This window comes from Schistocerca americana, chromosome X (genome assembly GCF_021461395.2).
Source record: "Schistocerca americana isolate TAMUIC-IGC-003095 chromosome X, iqSchAmer2.1, whole genome shotgun sequence".
Lineage (NCBI taxonomy): Eukaryota > Metazoa > Arthropoda > Insecta > Orthoptera > Acrididae > Schistocerca > Schistocerca americana.
In genome coordinates this window covers 816,020,427-816,044,623 of record NC_060130.1, presented here as the reverse complement: position 1 = coordinate 816,044,623, position 24,197 = coordinate 816,020,427, and the positions used below count along the sequence as shown (strand labels likewise).

At 40.4% G+C, this 24,197-nt stretch overlaps 1 protein-coding gene across 1 annotated transcript in view; it reads right to left on the bottom strand.

Annotated features, from left to right (window-relative positions):
* Positions 1-14,212: 14,212 nt before the first annotated feature.
* LOC124556335 (mucin-5AC-like) overlaps positions 14,213-24,197 on the bottom strand; it is a 341,354-nt gene continuing 331,369 nt past the window's right edge. The window contains exon 18 of the mRNA XM_047130305.1: positions 14,213-22,036. Coding sequence (XP_046986261.1) covers positions 20,505-22,036 — 1,532 coding nt within the window. The 3' untranslated portion in view covers positions 14,213-20,504. The remainder of the gene's footprint in view (positions 22,037-24,197) is intronic.

Here is a 24,197-nt window from a genome sequence, read left to right as displayed (position 1 = left end):
ACATTCTGATATGAGTGGCGTGCTGTATTATTTTGGTTCGTGTGGTTTAAATACAGATCATACGAGGTGTGGCTCTGAAGTTTTAAGAATGTATCCGCTACTGCTTACTGGTTTGGCAGGCAGGTATGCAGAGGGTGTGGAGTGAGTCATTGCCTTGTCCTTGAACGCCCACTGACAGGAAACTGCATTTCCTTAATTCAGTTCATTGTGGCAGCTGGTTGAGTGCGGGTCTGTTAGGGCTTGCTGCCGGATTCTGTCTGTGTGAAAATGGACGGAAAAAATGGAGCAATCACTTTGTGTGAAATTTTGTTTTAAAACCGGGAACTCAGATTCCGAGACTTACGAACTATTAAAAACAGCTTTTGGAGATAATTGTATGAGCCAGTAAATGTTTTTGTCTGTTTCAACAGATTTAAAAATGGGCACGAATCATTTGAATATGAACCACGGTCCGGCTGTCCTTCCACCGCAAAAACGAATGCAAATGTTGTGAAAGTTCGCGACTTAGTGCGCTTGATTACAATTAGGGAGATGGCTGATGAACTTAATTTAAGTTTCTATGAAGTTTAGTCCATTTTAAATGAAGACCAGAACATGCATTGAGTGTTCACAAAACTCATTCCAAAAGTGTTGTCAAGTGAAAAGAGACAATACCGACTTGAAGTGTGGCAAGAACAGATTAATCGGACTAAAAATGACACGTATTTGTTAAATAGGATAATTGCAGCTGACAAATCTTGGGTATATGGATATGATACTGAAACCAAAGTGCAGTCTTCAGAGTGGAAGACTCAAGGTTCACCACAACCGAAAAAAGCACGGCAAAGTTGGTTGAAGGTAAAGACAATGTTGGTGCTTATTTTTTATTCTACTGCTATTGGGCATCATGAATAAGTAAGAAGGTGCTTAAAACATGTGTAGGCCTGTGCAGGGATAGTGCCATGCAAACAACAAGGGGTGCAAGCCCCCTTCATGAAAAAGAATAACCACACCATAACACCACCGCCTCCGAATTTTTCTGTTGGCACTATACACACTGGCAGATGACCTCCATCAGGCATTCGCCATACCCGCACCCTGCCATCGGATGACCACATTGTGTATTGTCATTTGTCACTCCACATAACGTTTTTCCACTGTTCAATCGTCCAATGTTTACACTCCTTACACCAAGCAAGCCGTTGTTTGGCATTTATCAGCATGATGTGTGGCCTATGGGCAGCCGCTTGACCATGAAATCCAAGTTCTCTCATCTCCCGCCTAACTGTCATAGTACTTGCAGTGGATCATGATGCAGTTTGGAATTCCTGTGTGATTGTATGGATAGATGTCAGCCTATTACACATTACGACCCTCTTCAACTGTCGGCAGTCTCTGTCAGTCAACAGACGAGGTCGGCCTGTACACTTTTCTGCTGTACGCGTCCCTTCTCTTTTCCACTTCACTATCACGTCGGAAACAGTGGAACTAGGGATGTTTAGAAGTGTGGAAATCTCGCATACAGACATATGACACAAGTGACAACCAATCACCTGACCACGTTCGAAGTCCGTAAGTTCTGCGGAGCACCCCATTCTGCTTTCTCAAGATGTCTAATGACAACTGACGTTGCTGATATGGAGTACCTGGCAGTAGGTGGCAGCACAATGCACCTAATATGTGAAACATATGTTTTGGGGGTATCTGGATACTTTTGATCACATAGTGTGTGTGTGTAGTGTTCTGCAATGTATGTATGAAGATTTTTGTCCACCGTCATCACTTATGGCAACATTAGTTCATTTGCCAGTGTCAGCAAGGCATAGAGAACACAATGTCGATTTTTGACGGCCCTCAAAACACATGAAAACACACTGGTGTGCAAAAAGAGAGGCACAGAAAGCATTCAATATGACGTACTGTAATGTTGTCTGTGTATGTATGACAGTAACATATTAGATTGTTTAAGCACATGCTTACCACGTATTCCCTTGTTATTAACGTATTAGTTTCCTTGTTTTTTGAAAATGCTTGCCACATATCCCATTTCTTTTTTTAGGAGCCATGCAGAGTGTGAAGCTTACACATGCTCAAAATGCAGGAATTAAGATCCCACTTGGAAAATTTGCACACAAAAGAAATGTTAATAAAACTGGAGTTTGTATATGGCAAGTAAGGAAACATATTTACAGTGTGAAGCTTCCTGGCAGATTAAAACTGTGTGCCAGACAGAGACTCAAACTTTCATGGGCAAGTACTCTTATCAGCTGAGCTACCCAAGCACGACTCATGCCCCGTCCCCACAGCTTTACTTCTGCCAATACCTGTCTCCTACCTTCCAAACTTCACAGATAATGCAGCAGATGGAGGTTTAGTTGTAGGTCGAGATAATTGCCCCATACATATCTCGTACTCTTATCAGGTCTGGGGAAGAGTCAGATGAAGCATCAGGTAGAACCATATTGACATGATCGGACGATTTACCACTTGATTTTACTTGCTGTTGCTGCTTTATAGTAGCTTTTCGCAGTTTTGTGGGTTTTGCTGGAGTAGGAGCAGTAATGGTTGTGCTAGGCTTCTGAATAGCCTCAGCCATTGGAGGTGCCAGGGGGTCGCCCAAGTTGCCACTTTACCTATGTCTGCTGTTCTAGTGGGGGCTAAGGGCTCTGAAACACTTGCTGCCTTGCAAGTGCACTTACAGATGCAGGCTTTAGTGCCAATACTCACCGCCACCGTGCACGTAGAGGCATCAGCTTTTGGAGTAGGCTTCTGAAGTGTGGATGCAAAAGATATAGCAGATGTGGGAGGCTGTATGGACTTGTAGATCTTTTTGGCCTCACCATGGGGGATACACTTGGTTGTTTTTATATCCTGTACTTAGGATCTACTAGAAATATTCTGCAGTCCCTACTCCAAAGAATGGTGGTTTCCAGAACAATTGATACATTTGGCTGGAGGTGAGCAACCACTCCTTCACAAATGGCCTTACCGCAGTAGCCACACGTTGCGTCTCCTTTACACCCTAGGGTTGTATGCCCAAAACATTGGCATGTAAAACAGCGTATTGGGTTTGGTAAATAAGGCCTCACACTAAGGTGTAGGAAGCCAGCCTTAACATGCTCAGGAAGTTTTGTGCTACTGAATGTCAGGATAAAGGAGTCAGATTTGATATCATTCCCATCAACCACTTCATGATATGTTGCACTTCAACTACACTCCTGGAAATGGAAAAAAGAACACATTGACACCGGTGTGTCAGACCCACCATACTTGCTCCGGACACTGCGAGAGGGCTGTACAAGCAATGATCACACGCACGGCACAGCGGACACACCAGGAACCGCGGCGTTGGCCGTCGAATGGCGCTAGCTGCGCAGCATTTGTGCACCGCCGCCGTCAGTGTCAGCCAGTTTGCCGTGGCATACGGAGCTCCATCGCAGTCTTTAACACTGGTAGCATGCCGCGACAGCGTGGACGTGAACCGTATGTGCAGTTGACGGACTTTGAGCGAGGGCGTATAGTGGGCATGCGGGAGGCCGGGTGGACGTACCGCCGAATTGCTCAACACGTGGGGCGTGAGGTCTCCACAGTACATCGATGTTGTCGCCAGTGGTCGGCGGAAGGTGCACGTGCCCGTCGACCTGGGACCGGACCGCAGCGACGCACGGATGCACGCCAAGACTGTAGGATCCTACGCAGTGCCGTAGGGGACCGCACCGCCACTTCCCAGCAAATTAGGGACACTGTTGCTCCTGGGGTATCGGCGAGGACCATTCGCAACCGTCTCCATGAAGCTGGGCTACGGTCCCGCACACCGTTAGGCTGTCTTCCGCTCACGCCCCAACATCGTGCAGCCCGCCTCCAGTGGTGTCGCGACAGGCGTGAATGGAGGGACGAATGGAGACGTGTCGTCTTCAGCGATGAGAGTCGCTTCTGCCTTGGTGCCAATGATGGTCGTATGCGTGTTTGGCGCCGTGCAGGTGAGCGCCACAATCAGGACTGCATACGACCGAGGCACACAGGGCCAACACCCGGCATCATGGTGTGGGGAGCGATCTCCTACACTGGCCGTACACCACTGGTGATCATCGAGGGGACGCTGAATAGTGCACGGTACATCCAAACCGTCATCGAACCCATCGTTCTACCATTCCTAGACCGGCAAGGGAACTTGCTGTTCCAACAGGACAATGCACGTCCGCATGTATCCCGTGCCACCCAACGTGCTCTAGAAGGTGTAAGTCAACTACCCTGGCCAACAAGATCTCTGGATCTGTCCCCCATTGAGCATGTTTGGGACTGGATGAAGCGTCGTCTCACGCGGTCTGCACGTGCAGCACGAACGCTGGTCCAACTGAGGCGCCAGGTGGAAATGGCATGGCAAGCCGTTCCACAGGACTACATCCAGCATCTCTACGATCGTCTCCATGGGAGAATAGCAGCCTGCATTGGTGGATATACACTGTACTAGTGCCGACATTGTGCATGCTCTGTTGCCTGTGTCTATGTGCCTGTGGTTCTGTCAGTGTGATCATGTGATGTATCTGACCCCAGGAATGTGTCAATAAAGTTTCCCCTTCCTGGGACAATGAATTCACGGTGTTCTTATTTCAATTTCCAGGAGTGTATATCTGCTGCAGCCCACTCATGTTGCAATTCCTCCTTGGGAAAGTCTACTAGATCCCTGTATGTGACAACACCTTTGCTATAATTCAAGGTATTTTACAGTTCAGTGCCTATTGCATACTCCCCAATGCATTTACCAGTTTGGAGGTTAGCAGCTTGCTGGGAGTTTGAAGGGGGCCCATTGCACAAGCGTTTTACTGATTTTAAGGAGTCACAGATTCCCTCCAGACCCTTTTGTATATACAAGGGCGAAACCTTCTCAAAACTACCCTCCTTCCGTTTCACTATGAGAAACACATTCTGAGGACCAGCATGAATTGTGTCACTAGAGACTGTACTTTTTGAACAAATTCCAGAGTCAGGAGGACTGACTACACGAGCCCTCTTCTTAGACTGGGTGTTAGTGACTTCCAGCAGCCCACCCTACCCACTGGGAGGAGGAAAGACTTCCAGCAGCCCACCCTACCCACTGGGAGGAGGAAAAGACTATTTCGGTCCCACAAGCAACTAAGGAAATAACGAGTTCACTCAGACAGAGCCCCGCATGCCTGACTAAGCCTTATACAACTGAGGTGTGTAAGGTTACCCAAAAGTTGCCTGCTAACGACTGTTCCGTCTCAACAGCCACACACCCCATCAGCGTGCAGCACACTTTAAGATTTATTTCACCCTCACGATTTGGGCAGTCAACAATGTTTCACCACTACGCCGCACAGTGGTCGCTGAGGCATGCCCAGAGCTTACGGTGACAGAGGACTGGCAGTGTTCACCAGTCCCTAGCTCAGGAACCAGAGTTGCCAGGCCCGTACAAAGCAGGGCCATGCCAAACAGAATTGCTGATCTAATACATTTCCTGTTAAGCAGGTGGTCATAATGTGTAAGCTCACGAGTGTATGTTATAGTGATTATTTTCAATAATTTGCAGTGCCTGTACAGGTTGTTATTAAATGATACTGCACACCATTTTTATTATGCACATCAGCTGCTATAGACTTCCCATTCTAAGAGTTATTTTGATGATAATCTTTGCATGACAGGAAGATTAGAAAAAGGAGCATTACTGATGAAATACCCTGAGTGAATGGTGTGCTTAGTAATGCCAGTGAGTCATCCCTTATATGTAAACCTTGTATGGCATTCCTCAACACCACACAAGAAGCTGCAGTGAGGCAGGCCTTCTGTGAATATGGATGCCAATTTGAGTCTGACCTGATCTCTATGCACAGATTATTGTATTATATTTCTTCCAAGTCCTTTGACACTGAGGTTCCCATCACATTTACATCTGTGGTGTACTATTGACGGCCTGATGGAAAAGTCTGGTTCTCAGTATGAATCACATTCGACAGTTGAAATACAAAAAAATTATTACCATATTTACCCAAGTAAGAGACGATCCTGATTATAAGATTACTCCCATTTTTTTAAGAGGCTCCTTGAGAAAAATTTATTTTTAACATATTCTGATTAATCAACATTACAAACTTTATTCATGTAAGGGTCTGCCTAAACCGTGAACATTACATTTTTATCTTCATTGCCTTTTTTTTGTTTACTTAGCCTGTCTTGTGTGGTATCACTATTTTTAATAATCATGTTCAGCATCCTAACAGGACTGCTGTGAAACTCATATCTTCGTTGTTACAAATATTTGGCTGTTTCTACCAACTATGTCACTATTTCTGAGAACGTGGTTCCAGCGGCAGATTTAGCTTCTATGCTGACATGAGACTTCTTGCTTCCAAACATATCATCTGCCTGTCTGTCTCTCACTGGCTGTGTAGATCCAGTAACTGACCCACCCCCTATCATTCCCGTGATACTTTACAGTCAGTATTAACAACATTGCTGTATAAAACATAGCTATGCCACTGGCCCCAATTGTCCAATTTTAAAGTCATTTCGATTTAAGAGTCTAACACATTCAGGCAAACTGCAGTTTGAACGTGGTATACATTCATTAAGGTGTCAAATCAAATATTAAAAGAAACAGAGATGAAACAGGACTGAACTCTTAATTTCATTCAACATACAGTGGAGCTTTGATTTTACATTTTCTGATTTTACGTTTTTCACAATTCTAACCCATAAGTTTGTAACCCTTGTGAAAAACCAATAAAAGCAATGCAAAAAATTCTTCTTAGTAAAGTTTACCTCTATTCTAAATTCTTACTCCCATTTTCCTCTTATTGGCATTTGATGTGAATGAACGAGTTATAAGTGGCACAAAAAAACATGGCTGTGGCCAAGCGGTTCTAGGCGCTACAGTGTGGAACCGCACGACTGCTAGGGTCGCAGGTTTGAATCCTGCATTGGGCATGGATGTGTGTGATGTCCTTAGGTTAGTTAGGTTTAAGTAGTTCTAAGCTCTAGGGGACTGATGACCTCAGATGTTAAGTTCCATAGTGCTCAGAGCCATTTGAACCATGCTTCCTTGTTCCACTTATAACACAGTCTCATCTTTTTGCATGTATTTCCGATGCACTGTATTCAGCGACAATATAAACTGTCAACCTTTTAAATTCAAACACTGAATCTCAAAGAACATGCTTGGTCATAATCAAGGAAATGTTGCCCATTTCTGGCTACTGAACTCTTATTGGCTGGTGATTTGTTAAATCACCCAATAGCCAACACAGCCACCACACCACACTAACACACAAAATGAGCTCATCTACTGATTGTGGTGGAGGGGGGAGGCCCTCCAGTGATGGGAATGCAGGTAGGTGTGAAAGCATTTTGTGCAGTGCTGAAAATATACTTTTCGTGCAGATGATGTGCTATGACAGAGACGACACATGGAAATAGAACAAGGGTTTTGTGATAGCACATTTTAAGGACTTTTGTGTTCAAATTTGACATGATACAGGTGTAACAACTACATACACTACTCGTGTATAAACTTTACACCACACACATCACACACCGTAGATTGTAAAGATTGGCAACAGTGATAGAGGGCATGAAGCAAAACTGTAGTACCTGGGCTTTCTTTCAGATTTACAATTCACACAGTGTACAGAAATTCACTGAGCCGACTTCTAGTGAGTTTATAATGACAATTGGAGAAGTAAACTCATTTCTCATGTCTTTGTTATCGCATCATGCCTAAAATAACACTTTAATGGTGGTGAGCAAATGAAGTTCTGCTCATAACAACAACATTGAACAATAACAGCAATTCTGATAAAGTACATCATTAAGCAGGTGACTGCATTTCTACTTACAGTTTAACCACTTAGCTGCTGTAATGTTCATTAATTTTTGCTTTTTTGTGGGTGAGCACAAAGGATGATCTCTCAAAAATATATGGTTTGAAAATACACTCCTGGAAATGGAAAAAAGAACACATTGACTCCGGTGTGTCAGACCCACCATACTTGCTCCGGACACTGCGAGAGGGCTGTACAAGCAATGATCACACGCACAGCACAGCGGACACACCAGGAACCGCGGTGTTGGCCGTCGAATGGCGCTAGCTGCGCAGCATTTGTGCACCGCCGCCGTCAGTGTCAGCCAGTTTGCCGTGGCATACGGAGCTCCATCGCAGTCTTTAACACTGGTAGCATGCCGCGACAGCGTGGACGTGAACCGTATGTGCAGTTGACGGACTTTGAGCGAGGGCGTATAGTGGGCATGCGGGAGACCGGGTAGACGTACCGCCGAATTGCTCAACACGTGGGGCGTGAGGTCTCCACAGTACATCGATGTTGTCACCAGTGGTCGGCGGAAGGTGCACGTGCCCGTCGACCTGGGACCGGACCGCAGCGACGCATGGATGCACGCCAAGACCGTAGGATCCTACGCAGTGCCGTAGGGGACCGCACCGCCACTTCCCAGCAAATTAGGGACACTGTTGCTCCTGGGGTATCGGCGAGGACCATTCGCAACCGTCTCCATGAAGCTGGGCTACGGTCCCGCACACCGTTAGGCCGTCTTCCGCTCACGCCCCAACATCGTGCAGCCCGCCTTCAGTGGTGTCGCGACAGGCGTGAATGGAGGGACGAATGGAGACGTGTCGTCTTCAGCGATGAGAGTCGCTTCTGCCTTGGTGCCAATGATGGTCGTATGAGTGTTTGGCGCCGTGCAGGTGAGCGCCACAATCAGGACTGCATACGACCGAGGCACACAAGGCCAACACCCGGCATCATGGTGTGGGGAGCGATCTCCTACACTGGCCGTACACCACTGGTGATCGTCGAGGGCACACTGAATAGTGCACGGTACATCCAAACCGTCATCGAACCCATCGTTCTACCATTCCTAGACCGGCAAGGGAACTTGCTGTTCCAACAGGACAATGCACGTCCGCATGTATCCCGTGCCACCCAACGTGCTCTAGAAGGTGTAAGTCAACTACCCTGGCCAGCAAGATCTCCGGATCTGTCCCCCTTTGAGCATATTTGGGACTGGATGAAGCGTCGTCTCACGCGGTCTGCACGTCCAGCACGAACGCTGGTCCAACTGAGGCGCCAGGTGGAAATGGCATGGCAAGCCGTTCCACAGGACTACACCCAGCATCTCTACGATCGTCTCCATGGGAGAATAGCAGCCTGCATTGCTGCGAAAGGTGGATATACACTGTACTAGTGCCGACATTGTGCATGCTCTGTTGCCTGTGTCTATGTGCCTGTGGTTCTGTCAGTGTGATCATGTGATGTATCTGACCCCAGGAATGTGTCAATAAAGTTTCCCCTTCCTGGGACAATGAATTCACGGTGTTCTTATTTCAATTTCCAGGAGTGTATAATGTGTGGTCATAGCATGTAAGAAAACAGCTAGATTATATTGTACTCAATTTTTTGATGAAGTTTTACTTGCTGTTACACATCTACTACTTTTTAAGAACTGATGAAATACATTACCACAAACTACTGTATAAACATTGTATTGTACATTTAATTTCCTTCACTTACAAGGGAATGATCAGACTTGTCATTCTGAAACAAGTATTGTTTTTTTTTTTTTTTTTTTTTTTTTTTTTTTTTAGCACTGTTATTTAACTGTGCAAAAGGTCTGTATGCAAAATTGTGCTGCTGACATGAACTGGAAGTCACCTAATAAAAATCACGAACATGGCTGTGTTTCCTCCTTGGCGCTTGCAGTGACGGCTTGCCACCCCTGGAAATGGCGAGTCGCGAGCGTTGTGCGCATTGTCGGGAAGTGAGGCCGTCTTATCGCGGCGTTCACTAAAGAGGAATATCGCTGCACGGTTTTGGATTAGTCGCTTCAAAAGATCACATAAAATTGCGGCAAGAAAAATAACAAAATTTGTATTGAGAAACAGGTTGGAAAATGAAGTGACACAAATCGAAATGATAGAAGCTTTTCTTACAAATGCAAAAAAATAAGATCGCTAGTTTTAGTGAATCGTACGTGTACAATCTTGTATGAATATCAAGAGCTCAGATGGAAACCCAGTTCTAAGCAAAGAAGGGAAAGCAGAAAGCTGGAGGGAGTATATAGAGGGCCTATACAAGGGCAATGTACTTGAAGACAATATTATGGAAATGGAAGAGGATGTAGATGAAGATGAAATGGGAGATACGATACTGTGTGAAGAGTTTGACAGAGCACTGAAAGACCTGAGTCGAAACAAGGCCCCGGGAGTAGACAACATTCCATTAGAGCTACTGACGGCCTTGGGAGAGCAAGTCCTGACAAAACTCTACCATCTGGTGAGCAAGATGTATGAGACAGGCGAAATACCCTCAGACTTCAAGAAGAAGAAGAATATAATAATTCCGATCCCAAAGAAAGCAGGTGCTGACAGATAAGAAAATTACCGAACAATCAGTTTAATAAGTCACGGATGCAAAATATTAACGCGTATTCTCTACAGACGAATGGAAAAACTGGTAGAAGCTGACCTCGGGGAAGATCAGTTTGGATTCCATAGAAATGTTGGAACATGTGAGGCAATACTGACCCTACGACTTATCTTAGAAGCTAGATTAAGGAAAGGCAAACCTACGTTTCTAGCATTTGTAGACTTAGAGAAAGATTTTGACAATGTTGACTGGAATACTCTCTTTCAAATTCTGAAGGTGGCAGGGGTAAAATACAGGGAGTGAAAGGCTATTTACAATTTGTACAGAAACCAGATGGCGGTTATAAGAGTCGAGGGGCATGAAAGGGAAGCAGTGGTTGGGAAAGGAGTGAGACAGGGTTGTAGCCTTTCCCCGATGTTATTCAATCTGTATATTGAGCAAGCAGTGAAGGAAACAAAAGAAAAATTCGGATTAGGTATTAAAATTCATGGAGAAGAAGTAAAAACTTTGAGGTTCGCCGATGACATTGTAATTCTGTCAGAGACAGCAAAGGACTTGGAAGAGCAGTTGAACGGAATGGACAATGTCTTGAAAGGAGGATATAAGATGAACATCAACAAAAGCAAAACGAGGATAACGGAATGTAGTCAAATTAAGTCGGGTGATGCTGAGGTAATTAGATTAGGAAATGAGACACTTAAAGTAGTAAAGGAGTTTTGCTATTTGGGGAGCAAAATAACTGATGATGGTCGAAGTAGAGAGGATATAAAATGTAGACTGTCAATGGCAAGGAAAGCGTTTCTGAAGAAGAGAAATTTGTTAACATCGAGTATAGATTTAAGTGTCAGGATGTCGTTTCTGAAAGTATTTGTATGGAGCGTAGCCATGTATGGAAATGAAACATGGGCAATAACTAGTTTGGACAAGAAGAGAATAGAAGCTTTCATACACTATAATGCCCATAATTAGTCTGGATGGTTCATTGCTGCCTAAACTATATGTGTGTCTTCAAGACCCAACTGGACGTTTTGGACCACGTGTCAAAAGAACAATGTTCTACGCAAACACTCTTGTGGTAGACGCATCGAAGTCTGGAAAAATGAGAAATGAAAACGTTACACTTTTCATGTGTCATGCTTTTCTTCCGCTCTGCGGGAACAAATCTCTTCTCCTTCTAGATTCGTGGTCAGGTCATAAAAGGTCTGATTCATTAAAAGCTGTATTTCGAGCCCACCCTGACAAAGTAGTATTGATACTTCAGATTCCACCCGGCACGACGAACGTAATTCAACCTTTAGACAGAGAATTTTTCCATCAGTGGAAGTCATTTTGCAGAAAACTAACAGAGAAAATTATTGTGTGCAGATCACTACAATTTCCTGTCTATCAACGTGACAATATTCAAGCTGCAATCAGTAGTACATTATCAATTTTCTTCCCCACAGTTTCAGAATTTGATTAAATATGCGTGGCACTCCTCGAAATATACTGATACTAGGCCTGATTCATTCCTAACACCAGCCTAGTTTTGTCTACGGACATCTAACAATGTCTGTGATTCGCAGGGCTGCCAGATGTTGTCTTTGCTTGTATGTTCTTGGTGCACAAGAAACCTATGTTTTGAACATTGTATCAATATTTCTCATTTTTGCGGTAATTACAAGAAATAAAATTTGGATGTGTTATAAACTGTATATTTATTTGTGTCTATTTCATAGCTATTTGGAAAGAATGTTGTAGATAACATGTCAGCCATATTTGTCAAAGAATGTTTAATTATCATACGATCGCTTTCACTGGGGGAATCAGCTCTCTCACTGCTGTGGCAAGAGAGCGGCGCGTAGCTAACGCCACCTTGTCCCTAGATGGCGTTGATATAACATAGCGAGAGAGATCAGGGTTGTACAAGAGGCAGTTATAAGTGCGGAAACCATGCGACAATAATGTCTTACTTCAGAAAATTGTTTACAGACTTCCAGGTCATGTCAGCGGCTAAAATTCTGCATACAGACTTCTTGCAATGTTAACTCACAGTGGTAAAAAAAGCAACACAGGTTTCAACATGAAAAGTCTGACCATTCCCTTGTTAGAAAGATTTTATACAAAGTACTGGAGAGGATTGGGATTTTTAATCATATATGCCATTTACATGTGTGCTCATATTTCTGGGAGGAGGAGGGTGTTTAACATTTTCATTGAATCTACATTTTCCTCAGTTCTGCGTTTTTTAAGTCTGGACCACAAGAAAACATAGAATAGGGGTTCCACTGTATTCTTCTCAACTACAGAGTGCAATATTTAACTCAAGACTAGGCTGGACAGTCTAAAATTTGGTAATATTAGTAGAATAATTGTTGCATCTGATGATAGCCTAAACTATACGAAGCTCAAACAGAACCATTCCACTAGTATTCTGCTCTTGTATTTTGAAAACAGGGACAAATTTGGAAATTAAAATAACTTAGACAATCAATATTACATGAGTGTGTCATTTTTCAGTGGCTGAAATTTCCTTTGGTTCTTTCTTGGTGTAGAAATTCATGACATACATGTAGTATTCTCCAATTGTCACTGTTTCAGACAAATTGCAGGGAGATAGATGAACAAAAGTATATGGTAAATCACACTGAAAGTCAAATACTGTATATAATTACCTAAGGCTGCAGAACCATACCGATATCATAAACTTAGAAACAGTATACCATAACTACAAAATGCTGCATTGTCTTCTCTGTCTGTTGTTGACACATTACTGGCATATATTGGGGTCTCTTAGGATGACCCTCATGAACTTCGCACCTAGTATCTTCAGTATAATATGAAACGAGTTTGCAGGAACATGGCATTTTCAACGCTGCTAAATTTGATGAAATTATTAGTTGGTGGAGGCATGAAGATTTCGGAGATCTTGTTCAAGAAATATACAAAAAAGAAGACAATTTTCCAATAGCAAGTGATCACAGTTCTGCTAGCAAATAAGACAATCATTCAGAGGAAGAACTTCAGGGCAGTTGTGGTGGGGACCTTTCTCTTTCTCCAGAATGTATTAAAAGTGTTAGTTCAAATCAAATGTGTTCTGAGTGGCGATAAAGAAAAATTTAGATCCCAACAATGAATGTCAATTTTGCAGACTTTCTTTTTGTGTCTATCAACTGTAGTTTTTATGTGCAAGTTTAAACCCTACAATTTTGTTTTGTGTGAACATTTAATTGCTACAGACATACTACAGTTTGTCAGAATGTAGATTCAGTTGTGTAACAATTCCTTTACGTGTACTACTTAAAAAAATTGCACTAAAGTACTTGATTCTGTGTGATAAAAAGTAAAAAACTGCAGGCGTTATTTAGTGCAATAAAATCAATAACAAGTATTTAAGTAACATAAGTGTAAAAATAATTCTCATATAACTTAAATGAAAAATTTCAAATGATTTGCATCCTACATCTTGGGTTAAACATAGGATTCCCAGGGACCCCACCTCATAGTATAAATTATAGAAAATCACATTATGTGTTAAGGTATACAAGAAATGAATAACCTGCACAATTTACAGTCATCAGAGAATATAAGCAACTCTGTTCTTTGGGCTATTTCTGGTTATTAACAGTCAACCAAATTTAGTTTCATTCTGCTGCCAGAAATAATGTGTGCGCACTTTTAAACACAAATAAAAACATTTCTTACATTTTCCTTCCCCCCTTTTGGACTCATACACAGAAACTACCAAAATCTAAAGCAATAACATCACAAAAGAAATAAAGTATATAAATCCTGATAGTACATGGATTACAAACACGAGAAAATTAATTTCTTTCAAGAAAGATTAGAGAAGTATCAAAAGGTGCATGTGTTTTATTGAAAGTAAAAATAAATGAACATTTTTCAAGTTTTTGTAAAAATATTCCTACAACATTGATATCTCTATTTATTTTCATAAATATTTTGCATGGATTAAAATGTTCTCACTTTGTACATTAAATAATACAATTTCCAAGCAATAAACAGAGATCAAATGTATGACCCCAACACTGTTATCAGTTCTTGTAATTACTAATTTAATTGAAAAAATGTATAAGAAACACATTTAAAATATTAACACACAATTATTTGCATCTGGGCACTCCAAAATCTAAACTTTTATTTATATATATATATATATGTATATATATATATACATATATATATAAGTATATACATATGCACACAATTATACATACAAATATTACAGTCTGAGTAAAATAGTTTTATCACTCTGAAAAATGACTGGCAGGTAATAAATAAATACTATCTACAAATGCCCAGTTCCATAAATTAAAACACAGTTTCTACACTGTTCCCAATGTACAATGTGGATAAACACATTTAGCTTGGACTTGCAGTTACCCGAAATACAAAACACCGTACATTATCTAGGCTTCAAATTTGGCGAGGCATGTTCCACAAATCTTATATTTACAGAATTTTCATAGGAACCAATAATTATATCAATTACATTTATGCACACATGGAATTGCTGCAGTGTACAACAACATTCATACAATTATATCAGATTATTAAGTGTGAACCAGAAAAAAATATATTTCATTGTACAGCCAATTTCTCTAAGCACTTGAGTGAGCTTGCAAAATGATATCTGATGCAAGTGATCTCAGTCTTCTGCCAACAGAAAGGGGACTCACTTACACTGAAGTAATTGAAAGAAGGCTGATGACTAATGATCAATTAAAAGTCTTAAACTTCTAGAAGTGGGATGGCTGTGCATTATACAGTACTAATTTCTAAATCACACTCGCCTATTTAAGCAGTGCATTTGTGTCCCGTTATCTGCTTTATATGCAGCCACAAACAAAATTAAATGTTGCAGGGACAAATAATTTTAGAATCAACAGAGGTTTGGTTAGGAGGATGCACCATTTTCATTCTAGCTATACAGCCTGTTAATCAAGTTAGTTATGTGAAGTGGTCTCTACTACCACAATAAGTGTGTTAAAGCACTTACAAATATGATGGCATTACCAACAATGAATTTCAACTAAAAACTGAAAAAGTTTGCAAAGTGAGAACACTCAGAGAAATTTATTATTTATGATAAATATTTCTGCACTACAGCACATATTAAACAAACTATTTGGAGAAACACAACACTTTTACTACATAATGAAAGGCCAATGCCCTCCACTACTTACTACCTAGGAAGGGAAAAGTGTTCTACATATAAACAGGCTCATCTCCCATCATACTGACAAACTGAACTACCGCAGAATTATGAGCAGCAAATAATTAGTCAAAATACTACACAATAACCTGTCTTAAATATTTGTGATCACAAAGTTTATAATAGAGACATAATCATTTCACTATGAAACAACACAACAGTGCATTAAAAATGGTGCAACCTTCTCCTTACCACAGAAAATTAAGTGTGCCTCTCATTGAAAAATCATTAACTACATACAACAAATAATGTAAAAATGACCACATATTATATTACCTCATGGATTACTTCTTGTGCAGTATGTAACACTGGGTACTTAAACACATGTAGTAGCAGTTCTCTACATGATATACAAACAAATGTACAAGGTAAAAACAGTGTCATCAGTCTCCAAACATTTACCTCAGATTTTACATCGGTGGTCTGGTAATCCTGAATATCAATCACTTAACTGGCTACTACTGATTTCAATATGTGTAATCAGAAAATACATTTTCTTGAAAGCAAAGAAAGAATTTAATACATAAACTTAAGTAACAATATTACACAGCAAAAATCACAACACTTTTGCATCACATTATTATATAATAAATATTAGCTCCTGTTCAGAACCAGAGAACATAATTTCAGGAGCAGTAAGTGTTACATATAAATCATTCTGGCTCCTCTGCCAATGCCTCATATACTTTTGTACTTAAAAGATTCCAGACATTTTGCAGCATTTTCTTTTATTTAAGAAATAAAATAAGAAAGTATTCCAAGAATAATTACAAAGAGAGGAGAACATAAGTAGCTAAATTTACTGGGGAAGGAGGGGGGGGGGGGGGGGGAGATCTATAAAATCGGCAACCACAGTAAATAAACAGACTAAAAAAATGTGAACGGCATAAATTGTGATTGGCATTTGGATTACTCCACTTTCTTAAAGAGTGAATGTGGTGTACTAATAGTATCTACATTCCTGCAAAAGACTGCTGAATACTGAGAAGAAGATGCTGTCAAGCCTGTTACACTGATGAAGTTTTACATTTACGTGAACTGAATGTTGCAGTGCTACAAATACAACTACAGAGGAATATCTAAAAATGAGTTAGGACATCAAATTTGTTCCCCATGAGTGACACAGTATATCATAAGCACACAAAGGCAAAACCAACAGGTTCTAAGCCAAACAATGCTATTAATTTAAAACTGGATAAATTCATCTCTTGTACACTTTCCCTCATTTAAAATTATGTCACTATAGATGTTTTTAACAATTAGTGTGACTATACACTCTGGACATGAAACGGTGAAAGCAAAAATTCACCAGCTGTCTCTGGATTTAAGTAAGTTAGTGAAGATAAAATAAAATACATTTTTGACATATGAGTACAGGTACTAGTCATCCCTATGAAACTATGGCAAAACGCTGTATGTTTAGTTTTAATGCAATAAAGGAGACAAATATTTAATGAGTATGGACAAAGGTTTGGGTCTAAATGTTTGACTGCCATAGTTAAATAACACAATGCAAGCCATCTTGATACCTTCAAAGTGCAACATGTTTTAAGGATGAACTTGAAACCTTTCTCCATAATATATTTAAACAATGCTGCAATAACTGTCAAAAAAATTTCAGTTACTAAGGAAACACCCAGTGGAGACAGAAGTAATATTTTTGAAACTTTTCCCTTGCCCATAATGAATATAATGTAACAGAACATGTCTGATGGTTTTGATATACAAAAGGAATGTTCAAATTTCATGTTCCATTGACATCTAGGCCTTTAGAAGTAGAGAAATAGATCATATTGGGCAAGTGGAAAGAAATTCATCACAGTCGCATTTAAAAAACTACCTTGACATTTGTTTGAAGTGATTTAACGTAAAAAATACAAAACCTCAATGAGGATGAACAGAAAGGGATTTAAGCTTCACTTCTCCTGAGTACATGTCCAGAGTCTTCACCAAAGGAACTGTAATAATTTGTTTTCGATTTGAGGGAATCATCTTCAAAAATAATCATTAAATATCTTAAAGATAAGCAACTATCATCACAGCAATGATCCAAAGAATTCGCCATCAGTTGCATAGCCACTTAGTTAGGAGAAAGGAACCACTATTATAAGTTCATTTGAATGTTTTCACTACTCTAACTATGTTTGACATGATCAAGAATGTGGAACACGTACTTTAATTTTTTATATAACTTTTATTTGTCTAGATCACAAGTTTATAAAATGATATTACTGGTCCTGGTTGTGATAGTAATCATATTAGATACAAGGTTGAGATTTGGGCAGTGTACATCTCTGATGTATTGAGTAAGATCAAATTTTAATGAAAATTTTTTGTCAGTCTCCACAAACCAAAGTCTAGCTCTCTGTTTTGTCTGACACACTTAATCCATACGAGTTATGTTTACCATAGGGCTTCCTCTCACAATCTTGTGAGACAAACATCTTTTCTCTTTAACATGTGAAGTATTTCTATCACAGTGTTTGTGTGCTTGTGGTTCAGGATTACATGCAGCATTTGCTGTGTGACCTCACTGATTTTTGCATAACCCTACACTTAACACTAGTGGATGATTAATTATTCTATAAAATCATAACATCACACCGTAAAACGTAACCATGGTTGCTTACATTTTACATTGCGCTGGTTTATGTTGAGAAAGCAATTTAATATCTACCAGCATTAAATCGAGCAGTATAAAAGATCAACGAGGTCGCGCAGAATAAACAAGGGCACAGCTAAAGCTATGCTTTGCATGTTCTTATTGATCTTTGCATAATGCTTGATTTAACACTGGTAGATATTTAATTACTCTGTCAAAGCACACCATCACACTGTAAATTGTAAACAACCATGATTATGTTTTACAGTGTGGTGGTATGAACTGATAAAGCAATTAAACATCCACTGGTGTTAAACTTAGGGTTATACAAAATTCGATGTTGTCACACAGTATAAACCAGGGCACAGTAGAGGTAGCATGTAACCCTTAACCTGAAGCATATGAGCAATATGACAGAAACACTTCACAAGAGAACAGATGTGTGTGACAGAAGGTTGTGAGAGTAAGCCCTGTGGTGAACATAACTCATCTGGATCTGGGTTAAGTCAACCAGAAGAAACTTAAAACACCATCTTACTCGACACATCAGAGAAGTGCACTGCCCAAATTTCAATACTGTATGTAAGATCCGATGATGACTGCTAGCACAATCAAAACCACTAATGCTTTATAAATTGTGATCTAGACAAATAAAAGATATATTTATTTTCTCTACTCTACATTACAAAAAAGAACAATATTCAGTACTTTACAATATTAATTAGATTGCAGTTGAGATAAATAATCTATGCCTTTGAAAGCATAGAAAAACGTATACATGTTCAATTTACTTAATAAAAGATGGGTTCTTCTTAGCTTGGGCTATAATGTTCTGTCCTTTGAATAGCCACTTTTGCATGATAGAACAGGCTGACTATGCTGTACAGTGATTTAACTAATATGGACAAATAACTGATATATGCATAGAGTTAGTTTTTTTACCTTAAGGACAGTCTGCTTAATTCTCTTGTGTATCATTTGACACCATATTATTCTTTCTGTGATAGAGCTACAAAATGATTTTTTATAACTGATATGAATGTATGAGTATTCACCTTAAAGAAAATATCTGAGTGGCTTTATTTGAAAACAACATATAGGCCACAAATTACAGTATGCTGAAGGGGAGGGGTAGAGTACTGCACTGCAGCACCACCCTCATGTTGTATGTCCAAAATGTGACTATTGGATGGCACATGTATGTACTCCTCATTATAATTGTCTTAAACTCAGAGCAAAAACCAAGGAATGTGATGACACACAGCTTCCAACTCTATATTCCATCTGATGTTCCTGTAACCTGTAGGCAAACTTTCTCTAGATACAGAAACTATTCTCTATTGCATGCAATATGGACATTTTGTATGAATCTCATAAAACCTCAGCACTAATATTCTGCCTAAGAACAAAGAAGACAAAAACTGATCCAGAAGTGTCATCTACATCTACCTACACAGTCATTTGTATCTGTACTAGCACTGCAACAAAACAGTTATGGTAACAGTGTCTTACTGGAAGTTCAGGAATCACTCCACATGAAACTATTGATAATGACTAGATTACATTCTGGAAACAAATATAAAACATGTTTCTCACCCACTGCAAGAACACCGGTAATACTTAAGTTTTAAAACCAACTTATTATTAACTGCCATTCACATAAGAAATAACAATGCTACAAAATGCCAAACAGTGAGCAGATTCGCAAACATGGGTTCCAGCATTAATGTGTGCAGTTTAATGTTCACCCATGTGTTTACCTCTCTCTCTCTCTCTCTCTCTCTCTCTCTCTATCAAACACACAAACTTCCCTGTTGAATCAAACAAATCTAAGTAAACAGTGTAATACCATACTTTCTACACAAATATGGCCAGCATAGATGACGACATTATTTGAAACGTTAGCCATAATATGTTTTCAGAAATTAAATATTGTTCAGTAATGTACAAATTGCCAATAAAATAAAAACAACAAAACCTGCAGGTTTTCATTGCTGGAGCATAATATTTATGCAAAAGATTGGTTTTACACTTTAGAGCTGTTAAACGAAGCTTGACTGACTGCCTGTCACAGACTTCCTCACAGATCATAGGTGGTCAATTTTCACTAATAAAATAAATACTGATTTATGTTTTAGAATAGTGAAGAATTTGTGCTTAAATGACATTTTTATAGAAGAACGTACATTATAATGAATTTATTCTAAAATAATGACTCAACTTAGCAAAAAGTTGACCAATTTGAGCTGAGAATGGAAGTCAGTGGTGCATTTGCAAAGGTCAGCAAAGGCTGTGTCATGCTTTGCAAAGGTCAGGATGTCAATATACTTCTTACAGCCTCATCTAAAGCAGCATCACCATTTCCACTGCTGTCTTCTTCGATACCACCACCATTAGTAATAACAATGGTAGAGTTCCTATTTATGAAAGGATCTGTTTCACCACTATACTCAATGGACACTGGAGAATTAACACAAGAATTCACAACTGATCCTGTAGTCCTTTTTTGACACTTAAGAAGCTTTGTACTTCTCTCTTCCGAAAATAATTTATCTTCAGCAACTTTCCTAGAATATTTGTGATCTATTTCTTCAGAGTTTACATCTACCGGCAGGTTGAGTACACTCACATCACTCACGGCACCAACACTCGCAGATGGTAATTCGTAGCCGTCTTCTGAGCGTTGCAGATTCAGTATGCTATCGATAGCACTTTGTACTTGAGCATTTAAAGCATCATTTTCTTCCTCCTCCTCCTCCTCCTCCTCCTCCTCCTCCTCTTCCTCCTCATCATCTTCGTCATCGTCGTCATCATCATCGTCTTCATCATCATCATCATCATCATCGTCATCATCATCGTCCTCATCATCATTTTCCTGTTCACTTTCACAAAAACTCCTATTTCCACGTACCACATTAGACAGTCCTTTAATACGTTCACTGACAAAATGAGTATCATGTTTGTGGCGTTTTCTTTTGTGCACAAAAGTTGTGGTACTGTCAGTGGTATCACAGATATCTCGCCTGTCTTTCTTTTGCACTTCAACATCACTACTTAAATTGTTCACAACACACTGGCTCAAATACTTCAATGGCTCACTCTCCCCAGCCACTCTTTCTCTAGAGCACCTACTTTTGAGACCCCCCGACACCACTCCTAACTTTTTCTCCCAGTTTGGATCTTCTGGAATTTCAGTATCTGAAGTAACAGATTTAGGAATATTGTGGTTATAGAGATCACAGAGTTCACCATTTGATGCACTATCACAGGACTTTTGCACTGTGTCCATATTTTCAGAGTTAGGTTCACATTTTAACGCATCTGTAGAAATGTTCTGAACACTATCATGAGTCCTGTTGTACTCAGGAGTCCTACAATTCAACGGATCTAAATTTTTTAATCCGTGTGACACGTCATCATCAGCTTCCATTTTAATGTGGCGGCAACAACTGTCGACATTCTCATTTTCTTCAGATTTTACAACAACAGAGGTCTCCTGAAGTGTACACGAAGATTGAGAGGTGGGACAAAATACTCCTAGCTCCTTTTGTATTTCTTCCCATTCATCATAATTCTGATCTACCTTCGGAACAAGTGCTGATGTAGACTGTTCCACTGGCATCGCTTCATCACTGTCTATATCGAAGTCCAACTTTTCCTTCTTTATGACAGTGAATTTGTCTTCTTCCAACTCTCTCTTTATTGATTCATTTTTCATGACATCCTGGATGACTACTCGCACATCTCTAATGTCAGCTAAATCGGAATTCAGATACCTGCAGCTCTGGCAATCAACTGCAGGCTCAGTTTTCAAAGCTGTTACATCTGCTGTCACTGGTTCTTCTGAAAAGAAGTAAAATTTTATTATCTACCCAGAATTTTTTTGAACAAACATAATATTTTCATTGGTACTATCATGTACACAAAATGTGAATACAAGACAAAAGTTTGTATTAGCAGCTGCCTATGGGATTTGTGGAAGAAACACACGCTTCAGTTACAGTCAGTGTAAAATATTACATATTTTATTAATATTGGAACTGCGATTTAACATGGATAGTGAAAAGGATTTTTTGGACCAATTTCTGTTGTAACTGGGCTTCTGGAAGAAACACTGAAACAAACATTTGGTTTATTCTGTTCAAAATTACTTTAGAATTGACAGCTACAAAGGGAGAAGTGAGGGGAGGCTCATGCAAGAGGAACAGCAACACTCACGAGACCAATATCCACACAGCAACCGTGTAGTGTTGCCAAACTCCCACCCCCACCATTACAATATTGCATTATGCACTATGCTTCAAGCTTTAGGTAGTTTGATGCCTTACAGGATAGTTTGTTGTGTGCTAAGATTGTTTTGTTTGTTTTCATTTCTTACAGTTGCGGGGCCATTAGCATTGCATGCTGTGATCACTGAATGATGTCAGAGGCAAGTCTGTAAAATGTTGTTAGGAGAAAATCTCAACACTGCTTTCCTGGACAGGGGATTGCTGCACAAGGTCAGCCGAGAGAGATGTTTTGTGCATTATGTTCCTGCACTGGCAGCAATTATTCTTAATGATGTTCCTAGCTAATCTGTTGCTGATATGTAGTGATGTCAAAGTAAATGATAATCTTAAAATGGTGGAGCTTACAGAACTAATCTCTCTCCACAAGCAATGGTTCACAAGATATGAAACTGACAAGCTGACAAACACACACGGACACACAGTCATTAGGCTGCCACTTCATCACTGCCATTTCGACCCAGCAGAATTGATATGGACCTAAATTGAAGGTCATGTTGCAATAATAATCATTTAAGAAATACTCTGTCTACAATCCAAGCACTCACCAACAAAGCTATTAGAAAAGTCACCACTGAAGAATAGAAGAAAGCAGTCCATCATACGAGGGCGGTTCAGAAAGTAACCTCCGATTGGTCACAGTGCGGGTTGTGGGGGGAGTAGCGACGCCATCTGTGCGTTCACGCGCTCAACAGGTCAGTCGGCATCAAGCCGTGGTCGAGTGAACGTCGTACCTGCGCTAGTTTAGTTTTTGTGGCAGTTTGAAATGTGTGCTGCAATAGAAAACCCCGCCAAATGTGAAGTGCGTGCTGTCATAAGGTTTTTTACAGCCAAAGGATATTCTGCAGCAGCTATTCATCGTGAGCTTTGTGCCGTGTACGGACCAAGAGTTATGAGTGAAGGAGTTGTCCGTGAATGGGTATGTTTATTTAAAAGTGGACAAGAAAACGTTCATGATGAAGAGAGGAGTGGTAGACCATCATTGGTGACTGACGAACTCGTTCAGACAGTTGATGCAAAAGTTCGTGAAAATTGACGTTTCTCAATGTCGGAGTTGTCTACTGGTTTTCCACAGATTTCTAAGACTCTCTTGTACGAGATAGTGACAGCAAGATTGGGTTACCGTAAGTTCTGTGCACGATGGGTGCCCAAAATTCTTACCGACCACCACAAAACTCAAAGAATGGCCTCTGCATTAGACTTTCTGTCACGTTATGAGGACGAAGGAGAACCATTGTTAAACAGAATCGTGACCGGTGACAAAACCTGGATTAAGTACGTGAACCCTGAGACAAAAGAACAATCAAAGATGTGGGCACATTCAAATTCGCCTACCAAACCAAGAAAAGCCTCGCAAGATTTTTCTGCCAGAAAACTGATGGCAACGGTGTTTTGGGATGCCAAAGGGGTGTTGTTGGTTGAATTCATGGAACGTGGTACGACCATTAATCAAGACGTGTACTGTGAAACAATAAAAAAGTTACGACGGGCTATACAGAACAAACGCCGTGGTATGCTGACTTCCGGTATCGTTTTTTTGCATGATAACGCCCGTCCTCACCCTGCTCGCAGAACAACGGCCCTTCTTTAGTCCTTCAAGTGGGACGTTATCAACCATCCACCTTACAGCCCAGACCTGGTGCCAAGTGATTATCACCTCTTCATGCATTTGAAGAAATGGCTCGGGTCACAGCGGTTTGATGACGACGAAGAGCTCA